Source organism: Thalassophryne amazonica, chromosome 7 (genome assembly GCF_902500255.1).
Source record: "Thalassophryne amazonica chromosome 7, fThaAma1.1, whole genome shotgun sequence".
NCBI lineage: Eukaryota > Metazoa > Chordata > Actinopteri > Batrachoidiformes > Batrachoididae > Thalassophryne > Thalassophryne amazonica.
Genome location: NC_047109.1, coordinates 12515203 through 12531593, shown reverse-complemented (window position 1 = coordinate 12531593; position 16391 = coordinate 12515203). Strand labels below are relative to the sequence as shown.

Below are 16391 nucleotides of genomic sequence, written 5' to 3'. Positions count from 1 at the left end.
GTGCCTCGGCTATCACCCTGGGGGGCGTTAAGTGCCTATTCGTCCAAAACATGTACAAGGACCGGCTCTCACAGCTTATTCCACAGGGTGCTGTTCTACTACTATCGGCCACTTCCAAAAAAATGCTAAAATGGGATGAAATGGCTCAATCTGGATTGCTTCCGAACAGGCTGGAAAGGTAGCTCCTCTTTGCGACTCTGATCTTCTTTGTCAGTGTGTTTCCGGTCTGCTTGTACAGGAGCCTGGCTCCACTTCTGTAGGCCTCCTCCTTGGCTTGATGGAGCTGCCTCAGTTTCCCAGTAAACCAGGGTTTATTCTTGCTGTATGTGCAGAAGGTTTTGGTCTGCACACACAGTCCTCACAAAAACTGATGTCACAGTGTCACAAAGTCCATGAATGTCTGTGTGGATGCAGCTTCAGAGTTGCTCCAATCTGTGCAGTCAAAACAGGCCTGTAGCTTCTGCCTCAACCCATCCATCCACTTCTTTACCATCTTCGCTACAGGCTTTGCAGATTTTGATTTCTCCCTGTAGGGAGTAAGGTGGAGGTGGATCAGACAGTGATCAGAGAGTCCCAAAGCTGCATGGTGAACAGAGCAATAGGTGTCTTTTATTGTGGTGTAGCAGTTGCGAAGAATGTTCACGTCCTTGGTGGGACATGTGATGTGCTGTCTGTACTTATGGAGTTCTTGGCTGAGATTTGCTCTGTTAAAATCACCCAAAATGATGAGCAAGCGAGCTGCTGCTGCTGCACCTCCGTTATACATGCCTGAGGTGGAATATACACACCAACCAGCACGAACAAGGAGAACTCCCACTGTGAATAGAACAGATGACAGTTTATGAAAAAAGTTTCCAGTTGAGGGCCGCACATCCACTTCAACACTGTGACATCTGTACACCGACCTTCATTTATATAAAAGCATGTTCCACCTCCTCTCGTCTTCCCAGAGAGCTGCGTTACGCAGTCCGCAAGCAGCAGCTATAAGCCGGGCAGGTGCAGAGCGCTGTCGGGGATATGTTCACTGAGCCAGGTTTAGTGAAATATAATGCCATGGATCTGCCAAAGTGAGTTTTTCCTGTTGAGGATCAACAATTCATCCATTTTGTTCGACAGAGAGCGTACTTTGGCGAGGTAAATGGACGGGAGAGCTCCTGCTTGTGTCTCCTGCTGGTGTCTCCTGTAAGCACCATACAGAGCTACTGCTGCACCAACCAAAACATCTGTAAAACTCCCTGGTTCAGTGAAAACCAGTGAAAAGGTTCCAACAGATAGATGACAGTCCAGTGTTTGAGCTCTTGTTACTGGTGTAAGAGACCAAAGGAGGAGAGCAGAGTGCAAAAAAAAACCAAAAAAAAAACACAATGCACAAACTATGAGAGAGAGGAGTACTGCGGAGGTCATCTGCAGTGTCATCTTGGGCATGGAAGCCTTTTTTTTTTTTTTTTTTGTAGTTGGGACTTGCTTTGCTATAAATTCACTGTAAGTTCACAGTGGCAGCCGTGAATGACTTGTTCTTGCACCTGGTGGAGCTACATGCATTTGATTGGCTGGGGTGGATCAAATGTAAACTACAGGATGCTGCAAGGCCAATATTATGCCACTTGGCTGGGGGTGGTGACAAACTGGCAGGGATGGCCAAATATGGGCAGGGTGCATGTACAAGAAGGCATGGCGCGGGACTCCAGGAAATCAGGCTATCTGGAACACTGGTCTAAGACATAAATTCATCAGATCACTCATCCCTGTTTGTCAGGAACTAGTGTGTAATTCAGTGGTGAAAGGTTGCATAAAGTTCTAGGTCACAGCAAGCAGGAACTAAGTGTGCAGCTTCTCCGAGTATCTGCAAATTGGGTAGTTTGGTGCATCTCGCCCTCTCAGTGGAAAAGCACCGACCTGAGTACTTTAACACCAAAATTGAGGGTATGGCAGTACAACCTGTCAGGAGTTTGCAGCAGTCTCACAGTGTTGACTGACAAAAGGAGGTGGAATATGTAGATTAGGCTTTTGGTTTAGTACTGGGTTCATTACAGCTCTTCAAATATCATCACTCTCGCTTCACATTTTGTGCCTTTTATTATTAATGCCCTTTTCTCTCTTATGCAAGATTTGCTTGCAGCTGACTTACACCCCCCCAAAATCTCTGTTTCATTTTTGTTGGGAGAATTACTGTGAGATTTGGACAATTTGAGGGGATGCTATTCACACTTCTGCTCTTCTCTTCACACAGGTATGCCGTGATTGCCTTTGGGTGTGCCAGCTGTCCTAAGATTACATGTGACAGGGATGGATGTGGCACAGAGTTCTGTTACCACTGCAAGCAGCTGTGGCATCCCAACCAGACCTGTGATGCAGCGCGGCAGCAGAGAGCCCAGAGCCTTCGGCTGAGGACGGTTCGGTCCTCCTCCCTCAGTTACAGCCAAGAGAGCGGTGCTGCAGGTAGGCCGATTTAAGCTCAGCGAGTGCACTAAAGAAGGAAGATTTAAAAATTTAAGTGCAAAAAAAGTCTTCCATGGTTTTAGCTGAGGTGATTCATACACTTACAGCATGTTCTTTATTTTTCTTCCATGTCTTTGCAGTGTGACTTTTGTTTGGCTTCAGTTAATAATTCTGCATGTCGGCACAGTTGTTGCCAAATTCTAATCAGGTGATATGATCTGTATCCAGACACGGGCTTCACCAGGCAGTTTTTCACAGTACGCTGGACAAAACATGTCTAAAAATTATTACTCTAAAGATTGAACTGCACTGTCACATACGTAGAGCAGGCAGCTCAATGGGTAAAGGCCCGGTTACACGGCACTTAACGAAGGGCAACGAAGCCCAAACAAAACAAGAAATCTGGACTTTCCTTGACTTTCGTTGGCATCACTTAACATTCGCGTAGCTTCGTTCCTGCAGCTGGCGCTTCGTCGGGATTTTTAAACTGTCAAAAAATTTGAACGAATTTGTCCGTATTTCATTTTGCTGTAGTTTTATCATTTGCTTAGTTTTTGGCTGAATCTCAATTCTACCCCTTGGCCCTTCCCCTTGCCCCTTCCCCTCCGTTTTGCACGGGCACGAGAGACAGAGGGGTGTCTCAATTCTCTTTTTGGAGTGAGGCGGAGGGGAAGGCGGAGGGCTACAAACCACTCCGAACGGAGTGAATCTGGATGCACACTCCGTTTGGAGGGGTAAGAGGAGCTTACTGCTTACTACTCTCATCTGCTTCATGCTATGAATCCAGGGATTAGCACCAGCACCAAGGGGCTTCCAGACCTACATATGACCTACTACTTCTTCTAATGTCACATAACATAGATATCAGTGCTAAATTGCATAAATTATTGCATCATTCCACCACTGTCAGTCCTGACATCGGTTATCATAAATTCAACTAATTAAATTAAATTGAATTAATTAATAAAGTCAATGTATTTTAATTCTATTGATTTATGTAGCCCCCAAATCACAAAATAAGGTACACCATGTGAGCAGTGTTTAAACCTTACTCACCCCATGAGCAAGCACATTGGCAGCAGCGATAAGGGCAAAAATTCCTTTGTTCTTGTTTTGTTTTGGACTATCAAAAGAAACCTCAAGCAGACCAGACTCAGTTGGGTGACCATGTGCTTTGGTCATACTTGCAAATAAAACTACAAACTGAAGTTTTTTTTTTGTTGTTGTTGTTTTTAAGTCCATTTGACTTAACTCAACCTACTTGGAACTAAAACTGTCAAAACATTGAGTGGTAGCTACAGCTAAGCACCCATATACAGGCCAAGTGTTGACGGCCAAAAAGAGTCCTGGTCAAACAGACCACACTGATTTCATCCATGTCAGATCAGTCAATGAATTAAGAGGTTCCTCAGTTTGCACTTTAACGCTAATGCGTCTCTAACCCCCACAAGTTGCCCAACATCCCCATGTCATAGTTTTTGTAGTAAATCTTTTTTTCTCACAGAATTAGTCATGTGACGTGATGGTACCTCAGGTGTACCTACTGCATATTGTGTAGGCCTGTGGTTAAATTGCCTTTGTACCTCTCAGCTGATGACATCAAGCCATGTCCGCGTTGTGCCGCTTACATCATCAAGATGAATGATGGCAGCTGTAACCACATGACCTGTGCCGTCTGCGGCTGTGAGTTCTGCTGGCTGTGCATGAAGGAGATCTCAGACCTGCACTACCTGAGGTCTGTATCTTAAACACGTGTTACTGTGTTTGTTTTTTCCTCCACAGCTGTACATACAGACGTGAACGTTGTCACATAAATGCCGTATTCGCGTGTCTGAGTGCCCTAGGCATTACGCACAAAATTCTGTTTGAAGCGGGGTGTGCATTTGCATAAACTCGGCCAAATACTATGTTTGTTGGACTGTCCATTTCAATAATATCTCTGATTTCCTCGCAAATAAAGAATAGATCACCTGTCTGTATCTGTTTTTTTTTCTTCCCTATCCTTTTGTCAAAAAAAATGGTCAGTTTTCAATGTCAACCATATGGACAATAATGTACGTCACTGAAACATTTTGCACAGCGCTGAAGCAGAAAACTCTAGAAGTTTCTGTGTAGGCTCTCAGTTGTCCAGGTGGTTTCCATAGTAGAGAAGCTTGAATCTTCGACTGGACTGGGTTGCTTGACGCGAGGACGTTTCACTTCAAATCGCAGAAGCTTCCTCATCTAAAATTCTTGCTCTGGTAGTCTGACTTCTGTCTTGACTCTTGTAGAGAAGAATAAACAGAAGCCACAAAAGCTGGAGTTTTAAACCTAACCAGACCCCTCCTACCGAGAGGCAGACTGCTATAGGCTAGTGACTAAACAATAGCTCTAATTAGCACCTATTGTGCTCTAGTTAGCACCCTCCTAATGACAGGGCAGCTGTCCCTCCTAATGATGGGACGGACGCCTCTCCTGATGGCTCCCTTGACCACTCTCCTGATGACGTGAATGACTCATTACCATGAACAAAAGACTGAAACTGCTTTGACCTGAGTACCCCATTGTAAACAGGGGACAAAGCGTGTCTCAGACCCCCTCCCCGGTTAAGGCTGGGTTTCAACTGTTTCACATAGAATGCCTCCTTGATCCCTCTCTCAAACCATTTCTTCTCTCTGTCTAAGATTTTAACTAAGGCCGGGTTCACACCTTAGGATAATTAGGCTGATATCGGACCCGATCTTCCCTTTCCGACAATCTTAAGGACGCACCGACAATCGTGATGACACTAAAGATAATCTTATCAGATATTCATGCTGTGTGTGGTGTGTTCAGAGCGCTCTGATCTGCTCGGAAGGGCGTCAGGAGCACTCCGATCGCAAATCGGGGATATTCAACATGTTGGATTTTTTTTGGCCCGATATCGCAGCGTGTGTGGTGTCTTCCGACCACAAACGAGCACACAGCCTGCTGAATGTGATGTGCAGCCAATCAGAAAGCGAGGTGACGAACGTACGGAGCGGAAAATAAAATCAAAACAGCTGTACTGACTTACCAGAAAGTCCGGTGGTCGCGCTGTCTCCACTCCTTTAAAGAACACCTTTTCTTTTTTGTATCTTTTTTCCTTCTGTTGTAAATAGTCCACAAAGTACCTCCGTTTGTTTACTCCGAAGTCAGGTTTAATCTCGAGAGATTTTGCGAGATTTCCTGTCTGAACTGTAAATGTTCGTGTGTAAAATTGAAACCCAGCCTTAACCGTGGAGGGGGTCTGATACACGCTTTGTCCCCTGTTTACAATGGGGTACTCGGATCAAAGCAGTTTCAGTCTTTTGTTCATGGTAATGAGTCATTCACGTCATCAGGAGAGTCGTCAAGGCAAAACTGTAGAACCTAAAAAAAAGTTCTTACCTGTTTAAATCCAGGTGACTCTGCAGTCAAATGATCCATTTGCTGCTGTCCATTATTCCTGCTCCTTAAGGAAAACAAATTCTATAATTTTCCCGTCAGGCTCTCACTGAAAACAGCAGAATGTCCAGTCTGTCGCTGACTGTCAACACGTGAAGTCAGTTTTCTCTGAGTTCAGTCCAGAAATGCTGCATGTTCTCAGTGTCCCGCTCTCACACGCAGAACAGCAGAAGGAAAGCTCTCCATCTGAACGCCCCTCAGAGTGACACCCACAAAACCTTCTGACAAACTTTGCAGACATCAGCTGTCAAGGAACTCATTTTGCTGGATTGTGAAAAAAGGACTTTTGTTGGAGACAAATGGACGCAAACTGATAGTAGCTCCTTCGCCGTGTGACTACATAGCTTGCCACATTGTCACAGAACACTGTTTCTTGTGCAAAAGTCTAACAATAAGAGCACAGGACAAATGGATGACGTCATCACAAGTCTGACAGGGAAGAGGAGAAAAACATTGTGAAAACTCATTATTTTTTTGCTCGGATGGGTCACAGAATTAGTTTATTTTAGGTGGGCGTTTAATAAACTTGAATTTAAAATAAGAATCATTTCAGGTGGGCATTTAACCAACTTTCTTGTATGGACGGATGCTCGATCCTGGGCCCTCAGATGCGTGAATATGGTATATTTGAGGTTGTAGTTATTCAATCAGTACTTACTCCATTAAACATTTTAAGAACACAGAAGCCTCTCTTCCCTCATTTCTGACTGACTGAGAAAATAGGTTGCGGTTTCTGATGAAATTTTAAGATTTCTAAAAGAAGAAATAATTCCTTGTATTATTAAAAGCCATGATGTGTTCCTACCAGCTGTCCTGCTGCTGTTGTTTCTCCATTAATGTTTCTCCCGCTTTGTCTCTCAGTCCGTCAGGCTGCACTTTTTGGGGGAAGAAGCCGTGGAGCAGGAAGAAGAAGATTCTCTGGCAGCTGGGAACACTAGTGGGGGCCCCAGTTGGCATCGCACTCATTGCTGGCATTGCAATCCCCGCCATGATTATTGGCATCCCCGTATACGTTGGGAGGAAGGTGATCTCCTCACACCTTTATGTCGTCACCAGTGCTGATTTAAGGTCATGGTGTAGATCTGTCACTTTAACTTTATATTTAGTGTTTCCCACAAACAGATATGTTTGCACACGCTGTGCGTGTGCGTGCGTGCGCGCGCCAGAAGGCAAATATTTTTATATGCATAAATTTATGCACATTAGGGCGTTGATTTGCAGGCTCTGTTTTAATTAAAGTGCTGTTTGTGAGTTCTGCTCACTTACAAATGTGAATTGTCAAGACAATTCACTGGTTTATATGAAATGATATATTTTGTCATAAACATAGCATTATTAATTTATGCAGTGATGTAAGTGACTAGTCATTTGTAAGGACCATGCCTTGTCTGTAAGTAGTTATCTTGAAAACGCTGGTGTGTCATTTTGTCAGTCAGCTGAGATCACTTCTGAGGAACTTGGCTTTGTTTCTTTCTGTGTGCGTGCTGTCGCATCATGTCAGTCATCAGTTACTCAAGTGTATTTAATAAATATTTAACAGCAAAACTGTGCAACGCTAACATTTGGAAGGTCATCTGTAGGATCGTCTCAGTTCTCTTCAGTTTTTTGAGAGTTTGGCTTTTAGCATAACAAATCTTGCACTGTCTGGAGGTGATGAGTAAAGTTCAAGCCGGTGTCAAAGACCGAACCCCCCCCCCCCCCCAAAAAAAAATCCACCGTGCCTTCACCGCGCATGCATCATTAGCCACGGTTCACTGATTATCACCTCGTTTCTGCGTCAAACTGCACTCCAGTCATCATCTATCTCAGCAACAGATAACTAAAGCTTTTGTACAACAATCATTTCCACATAAATTCAGCATTATTTCTTCATAAAAGACAGAGGAAGCGATCAGAGCACCGCAGCTATACGAGCTGCTAGCTGACGCGTTCACTCCGCATCAGTCATTTCATAGGATCACCAAATATCGCCTCGTTTCTGCTTAAAACTGACTTAATGATTTAAGAGGTTTTACTTTGTCATCTGATGGTTAATAATCACATTAATCCATTTGATTGCTTTTGTCTCAGATGAGCTGCAGGGCGGAGTGATTTTTAGGGGCGGACCATTCAGTCTGCGACACCGGTACTCACCTGTTTCCTCAACCTGACTGATTCTCTGTTTCTGTGTCAGATTCACAACCGCTATGAAGGTAAAGACATCTCCAACCACAAGAGGAACCTGGTGATCGCAGGCGGAGTCACGCTGTCTGTCATCGTCTCTCCTGTGGTGGCTGCAGTCACAGTCGGTCAGTCCCTCTGATCATTACTAACATGCTGGCCTCATGTCAAAGTTTGGAAACACAAGTTTGTCTTGAGTTGCTGCGTGAAGATTGTTGTTATTTGGAATACGTCTGCATAGCAGCAGTTGGCCGACATTGTGTTTCGTGCCTTTCTCTCCCCTCAGGCATCGGCGTTCCCATCATGCTGGCTTACGTGTACGGCGTGGTGCCGATCTCTCTGTGCCGTAGCGGCGGTTGTGGTGTGTCAGCAGGGAACGGCAAAGGAGTTCGCATCGAGTTTGATGACGAGAACGAAATGAACGTCGGCGGTGGGACGACGGCTATCGGTAACATTCAGACACACAACCAGACATGATTTGTAATGTAACCATGCTGCTGCCCTCTTGGCCAGGTCTCACGTCTCCATGCGACTAACCCGGTTCAATAAAGGTTAAATTTTTAAAGTGTAGAATTATCTCTCTTTTTTGTTAAATCAGTGTCAAATGTAGGACGTTCCCCCATGATGGTCAGTAAAATGTCCTTTTTACATCTTAAATGTCGCTGTACACTTTGGCCATCGTCACATTAAAGTGAATTTTACTGTTTTATCTTTTGCTTAGGACTATTCATATCCAATTTATTCCTGATAAATAAAACCTTTAAAGGGCTTGTATTTATAAAAAAATAAAACAACTTTTTTTTCCACCTTCATCATTTTCTGCATAGATGCCACATCAATGGCAGACGCCAGGAACAACCCCAGTATAGGTGAAGGCAGCGTCGGAGGATTGACTAACAGCTTGAGTGCCAGCGGCAGCCACATGGACCGCCTCGGAGCCATCAGGGACAATCTGAGTGAGACGGCCTCCACCATGGCCCTGGCTGGAGCCAGCATCAGCGGCAGCCTCTCCGGCAGCGCCATGGTTAACTACCTGAACAGGTACCAAATAGTCGCGATTTCAGGCTTTCGGACTTGCACGATGCCTCCCTACAGGCTCCGTGTTGACTATCACTGCCCCTTCACACATGACCATGTCAGACACAAACGTGATACAGCGTGCAGGAGGTGGGGCATGATGCAGATTGTACACTATGTGAATCTATGTTGTTCCTCAGATTTGTCAGATTTTGGCATCTAGGCTTCTAGGCAGTCTGTCCATTTGCACATTTTTGTTGGTGTCTTTGTATAAATGACTCTTCTTCAGTTTCAGATCAGCATGCCCACCGTGAATGCGCCGGACAACGACCTGTGCCGTCTATCAGCAGTGACACAGCATTTGTATCCCAGAATGTTTTAAATTCTGTTCTTCAAATTCAGGGTTGCCCATGATTCCATGGGGAAACAGACGCTAAGTGGTTCTGGTAGCTGGACAGTATTGTAAAAATGCGGCGTTGTGTGTCATCAGGCTGGAGGTGCAGGCGGATGTGCAGAAGGAGCGCTCCAGCCTGAGCGGGGAGTCCGGCACGGTCAGCCTGGGTACCATCAGCGACAACGCCAGTACCAGAGCGATGGCGGGATCCATTCTGAACGCCTACACGCCAATCAATAGGTCAGTAGTCAGCAGTGGTTCTGGTTCATTACCAAATGTCTCAGTTTATCACCAGCATGACTACAAAATGCACAAGTTAGTTTTTAACACAACCTGGTTAGCAGCGGTAGAACTATATATCGTGTATCATACAGGCCAGTATTGAATCGTATCACTTTGTTTTGTTTTTGTGTGTGTGTATGTGTTATGAGTATTCTAATGTCATAAAAAGTCAAGTACTGCATGGAATTAATAACAGGGTTCTAGCTAGGATAAAATTTTAGCATAGTGGTAATGTCGATTACTGTGGGTGGTGCGGAAGGGGTGAAGCTTCTGAAAATTCAAGCTAAAAATTGGCCATTCTAGGGGTACCCAAAGGGGAAAAGCCAGGTACGACAGCTCAAGTTCCTTCATCATGTCCAGAAGGCTGGGGAAGTTTGTTGAGTGGGCAGTCTCATTCTGGGTTACCAGTACATGGCCCTCAGTGAGGCAGTCGGAGTCCGTGGACATTTTTAAGTCGAGACTTAAAACTTATTTTTATTCTCTTTCTTATAAGTAGTTTTTATTTTGTTATGTTTTATTCTTTTACTTCTGTTTTTAATTAGGTATTTGAATTTTTTATTTATTTATTTTAATTTTTTATGTTGAACTGTTCTGTGTGAGGCACCTTGAGAAGGCTTTTGTTGTAATTTGGCGCTTTATAAGCTGATTAAATTGAAATTGAACAACATTTTATTGAGTCTTAAAGTAAATAAATATGAAATTGGTTACTGGATCCTTAAACTCTGGACATAATAAACTCTACATGGTGGATCCTTGATCTCTGGACATAAACAGAAATAAAATGTTAGTTTTTGTCAAAAGCATTTCCTTTCAGACATTATTATTGGCATGAATGTCTTTCCATATCTGAACTGAGCTCTACAGCTCGCTGCGCTCCACGTCAGGTTCATAAAGAATGCAGGACATCTCATTTTGGGAGGAAAAAACGTTTTAATCGATTGTAGTTTGTCTGTATTGCAACATTTGTAAGAGGTGTCATTTTATTTAAAGCGGCGATTCATTTTGAAGTTATTAATTCCGAGCGGACTCTGTCTCAGCAGAGAGCCACGCAGCGTTTGAAGCTGTGACAACGGAACGGAGGACGATTCTCGTTTCTTGAATGCAACAAGACAAGAGTCCCAGTTAGTGACTTTAATCCACACAAAAGTGACTCATGATATTTTAATGGCTTTCAGAGGGGTTAAGAAGCGGACTTACCGCTTCTGAAGAGCAGCGACTCAAAGAGCCACGAGCCATTGAATCAAAGCATTGCTTCGATTCACGCTTTAAACTGGATTTGCGCTGCAGTAATGGTTGATTACAGACGCTGTATTGAAAATCGTAACGGTCCAAAATAAATGTAACAGTCCAAAATTATAGCGTAACGGGCCGTAACACAAGTTTGCGCTAGCTAGAACCCTGAATAAGATCTTCTGAAGAATCATAAATGATTTATAAAATGTAGGAAATAGTTATAAGATTGACAACATCGAATTTGCACTTCAAAATGATCTGATTCTTTAAATCTGAACATTCACCACAGATGACTTTCTACATAATTCGTGAGAGCAGTGATGTAATTACAGTTGTATGTAAAAGTTTTGGCACTCCTGATAATTTTCATCATTTTCCTTTATAAATCATTGGTTGTCTGGATCAGAAATTTCAGTTAAATATATCATATAGCAGACAAACAGTGATATTTGAGAAGGGAAATGAAGTTTATAGTATTTACAGAAAGTGTGCAATAATTATTTAAACAAACATGGGAGCCTCTAAACAACTTTCAAATGACCTGAAAACAAACATTGTTCAACATCATGGTTTAGGGGAAGGATAGACAAAGCTATCTGAGATTTCAGCTGTCAGTTTCCACTGTGAGGAACATAGTGATGAAGTGGAAGACTGCAGACCACAGGCACAGTACTAGTTAAGGCTCGAAGTGGCAGGCCAACAAAAATTTCAGATAAGCTGAAGTGAAGGATAACAGTCATGGTCAACCCACAGACCTGCTCCAAAGACCTACATGATCTTGCTGCAGATAGTGTCTCTGTGCATCATTCAACTATACAGCTTTACACAAAGAGATGCTGTATGATGCTGTAATGCAGGGGAAGAGGTGCAGAGGTGATGGTCTAGTGGTTAAGGTGTTGGGCTTGAGTCCAGAAGATCATGGGTTCAAATCCCTGCCTGACTGGAAAATCACTAAGGCCCTTGGGCAAGGCCTTTAATCCCCTATTGCTCCCGGTGTGTAGTGAGCACCTTGTATGGCAACACCCTGACATCGGGGTGAATGTGAGGCATAATTGTAAAGCGCTTTGAGTGTCTGATGCAGATGGAAAAGCGCTATATAAATGCAGTCCATTTACCATTTATATCCAGGCCAACCCATAAATGGCTACAGAGGTCGAGCATGACCTTGAGTGGCCTGGGCCCATTTCAGGGTTACCAAACAAGCTAAAGCTAATAGGCTAACTTTGGTTTTGAGTACTTAATGGAAGGATATTTTTGTTGACTGCATGGTGGTTTTAAAAATTCTGACAGGCTCCCCTCCCCACTGTGGAGTGTTAGAGTTCATGTGTAGTGGAGACAGTCCACAGCCAGTCCTCACAGTTTCTAAAAAATCCCCCCCCCCCCCCCCCCCCCCCCCGTGCAGCTGACATGGAAGAGGAAACTAGTTATAGATTCCAAAACTGGTTTTTGTACCAGGCTAGAAACTAGTTATAGATTCCAAAACTGGTTTTTGTACCAGGCTGGAAACATGTTTATGCTCTGAAATTGGACTTTTTAACATGGGCTTCTATGGCAGTGTGCTCACTTTTGGAGCCAGATTCAAACAACTGCAACTGTTTCCGTGTACGGGTTAGGCTTCATTTTTTGATGGCTGGAGTTTGGAGCTTCGTGTGTCACATAATCTCACTGCTCATTTTCTATTAAGAAACAGCCTCCAACTGCAGCTCCCACCCCCACCATCCGCAACACGCTTCAGAAAAAAATGTTTACATTAACTTGACATCATCATTTTGTTTAAAAAAAAACAAAACAAAAAAAAAACAGCAACAAAAACCCCTGACAGGTCCTCACATTTTCTTTCTCCTTTGTTTCATTTTGTGTTTCCTCCTGATTTTCCAGAGACGGGAACAGCGTGGATGTTCAGGTCAACATCGAATCCAAACCCAGAAAGCTGCGCCATCACAGTGGCGGTGGCAGCAGTGTTGACGACAGCACCCATGTTGGCCGTTGTGGCTGGACCTGTTCGCCCGCTGGCTGCCCGTACACAGAGAGCAAAGGAGTGACTGCTAAGTGGACCAAGGAGGCGTGCTGCTCCTCATCTTCCTCCGGCAGGAAGAGCAAAGGAAAGCTGCGCAAGAAAGGCGGAGGAGGCACAAAGATCAATGAGATGCGAGAGGACATGGATGCTCAGCTTCTGGAGCAGCACAGCACCAACTCCTTCGAGTTGGACTCGCCGTCACTGAGCGGCAGCCTGCCCTCAGTGGCTGACTCCCACTGCAGCCACTTCTCAGAGTTCAGCTGTTCCGACATGGAGAGCACCAAGACCTCCTGCAGTCACGGCTCCAGTGGAGGCGACTACCACACACGCTTCGCTGCCGTCAGCCCCTTACCAGAGGTAGAGAACGACCGCCTGGAGACCTGCCTGGGTGCGTCGTCCTCCCAGGGACCAGGAGGCCTGATCATTCCCCGCTCCCCGACCACCTCCCTGAGCTATGGCGCAGAGCCGCCCGCGCTCTGCTTCATCACTGAGGAGAACGTGAGCCTGGTGTGTCCCACCGAGCCGGACCACGGCGACGCCGAGTCGATGAAGGAATCCAACAATGACCGCCATCCGCAACAGACGACCCAAAAGCTACAGAACTCATGTATACAGACCGACATCTGAAGGCTTGTTACCGCCGCGGTGTCAATCCGTCGCTGAACTAACAGCCGCTGCATTTCCGTTAACTTTCTGTCATCGTGAGAGTTAACAACTGATACTCGGATCGCTGCGGTGTGACCGTTCGCGCCCTTACTGCTGATTCTGAGCGCGCGCCTCTTGAGTTGTCATTGATCATCGTCGTTACGATAAAACCGCTGTGCCAGTTTTGCCAGTGTTTGACTTTTGGATCTTTAAAACCACACAGGAAGTTAAATGCAACGGATTACTCAAAACTCAAGAAGAAATTCAGAAGAAACGTTTGCGTTATCCTTAATGTTACATTTAGGTTTCAGAGAAGAGAACATCTGGACTTTTATGGGTTGATTAGAGACAAACGGAGTAATATTTATCAAGAAACCATCATACTTATCAGAATAAAGCCCAAACGGCCCTTGTTGTCATGGTAACAGACTTTTGGGTAACTGTGAAAGTACTAATAAACAGGTTCATTTAGTCAATCTTTTCTTCACTGGATCATCTCCGCAAGTTAGGACTTGCCACATTGTAGTGGTGCAACTAAAACTTTTAATCTTGTAATGTTTCCTCCAAAACAGACTTAATAATTTATTCAGTCAAATAATTGTTTTTCCTAATCCTTTGCAATACTGTCAGATTTTTTTGTTTTTATGTCATTGGACTAAATTTTTATTTTTGAAATAGTTTTTCTAGTAACGTTGAAACGGTTTTTCTCAGAATATGAACTTTCACGTTCTAACTTTGTGTTACAGTTTCATTCTGTAACAATGTCTTTAGTAACTTTTTTTTTTATCTCAAAACGTTAATTTAATGTGGGACCTTATTTTTAAAAAGAGTGAGATTTTGTCTTTATTATGACATACTTGTCAAAATATGTTTATTCTTATAGCAGTTTGTTTCCCCCTTTTTAAATAGTCTTTGTTTTCACTGTATGCCAACTTATTTTGTCATAACACAATCATTTTTAAATTTTTTTATCTTTTTTTTTTTCTCAGATTATTAGCAATCTGATCCCCCACAATAACACCCACACACCCACCCACACCCTTTAGGATATTGAGACTTTATTCTCAGAACAGTATGACATTTTCTCAGTTTGTTCTCAACATGTTTTCCTCAAAGCATCGAGGGTTTTTTTTTCCCCCAAATGGAACAAATTTATTCCTGGAGTAATATGGAAATGTTTCATCTTCCACCTTAAAATCCCAGATTATTTTTTTGTTTCTTCTCCCCCTCACGGGTCAGTGGTCATTTCTCAGGTTCGGGCCGCTCTCCCTGAAAATCCGGTTTGGCGCTGAAAGCGATGGCATTGAGATTGTTTTTACGGCGGCGTTGACGTAACTCTTCCTGTTCTGGAAGGCGGTGCTTAAAAATTCGTCATCCAGTTAAGTAACAGCTGAATTTCTTCTGTGTGGTTTTAATGCCGTGATTTTGTCATTTTGTTGCATGATATTTTTTTTTATTTTTTTTTAAGAGTAAATTTTCTTTTTTCTTTGAGGCTGTGATAATTCCGACGGTCGTCATGTTAACCAGTTTTTGGGTAAAATTCTCAGCCATATAAATGTTTATGATTCATGTTCTTGCCTCAGAATCAGAGAGCTTTTGTTTAACTCGTGGTGCCTTCAAGAAGCCTTTCAGTTTTTCTCAGAATGTCCGTAGGTTCGATTCCCGCATTGGTTCACATACTGTGGTAACTGAGGACATTTTCACTTGCCTACCAAAGACCGCACTCAGGCTTCTGTTAACTCGACCTTTGTCGTCTGTAGGTCACAGGGACGAATCAAGACACTTCACATGCTACGCAAATAACCGCTGCCATGCGGCGGCCCATGGCTCCTGCACTGTTATTTCTATTTCTGCACAGTTATTAACGAGGTTCTTTTATGTTCTGGATTTGACCTAAACTTGATTTAGTTTGCTGAAGCCGGTTGTTGGCGCTCAGCAAGGTCACCTCGTCGAGGTGAAAATGTGTAAAAGGATTTGAAATGTGTCAGTGCAGCTGACTGTTTCTTCGACTAACATCCTTTTAGATTGTCGTCTGGAAATAACAAAAACCAGCTACAGCACAAAGTGACGCCACTGGCTCTTATTTTGTTTAGCGGTTGAAAAGTTGCGTTTAAGTAGCTGAAATTAACGAAGAATTTGTATTTTAAAATATTCAGTTTCTCTGTAGTTTGCGCTGCTTTAATGTGACCTTTTTAATCTCATCTTGTTCGAAGTCTCCAAAAGTTGTCAAAACAGTCTGAACTTTGCACTTCTGGTGGAAAGTTTTGCAGTTCCAACATTTGAATCTCCCCCCCCATTTCCAGCTGGGAAATCTGAAAGAACACTTTAGACTTTCTGCTAGTTCAGTTGTCAAATGTTGAGCTGAAGGATCTGCACCTCCTGAAACCGGTTTAATGTTCCAAACGTTTCAGATTTATGAAGGTACATGAAGCAGCTTGGATGGGTTTTTCTTGTTTTTTTTGGTTGGTTGGTTTTTTTTTTTGATGCAGGTCTCCTTACAGAATAAAATAAAACACCTAATTTGTTTCAGTGGTTGGCGCTAAATGTTCTGGTTGTCCTTACGTTAACCTCCCAAATTCTTGGTTTTAATTCTTTGTTTTGTTTTTGTTTGTTTTTTATTCGAATTTGAACACTAGTGCCAGATACAGTTTGTACTTTGTGCAGAATGACATGCATTATTTGTATATTTGTTTATTAATTTGCTTTACAATATGCGTGTAAATGCATATCAAAAAAATAAAAAGTATATGACAAAAGGCA

The 16391-nt window shown here is 43.4% G+C and overlaps 1 protein-coding gene across 2 annotated transcripts in view; it reads left to right on the top strand.

The window, feature by feature from the left end:
• Nucleotides 1–16391, top strand: part of LOC117513628 (E3 ubiquitin-protein ligase RNF19A-like) — a 62098-nt gene extending 45707 nt beyond the window's left edge. The window contains exons 3-10 of one of the 2 annotated variants that reach the window (XM_034173852.1): nt 2231–2439; nt 4030–4174; nt 6745–6907; nt 8057–8171; nt 8330–8491; nt 8871–9084; nt 9551–9690; nt 12844–16391. In XM_034173852.1, coding sequence (XP_034029743.1) covers nt 2231–2439; nt 4030–4174; nt 6745–6907; nt 8057–8171; nt 8330–8491; nt 8871–9084; nt 9551–9690; nt 12844–13613 — 1918 coding nt within the window. In that variant the 3' untranslated portion in view covers nt 13614–16391. Of the gene's footprint in view, nt 1–2230; nt 2440–4029; nt 4175–6744; nt 6908–8056; nt 8172–8329; nt 8492–8870; nt 9085–9550; nt 9695–12843 lie in introns of both variants that reach the window. The other variant, XM_034173853.1, reaches the window with a different exon arrangement.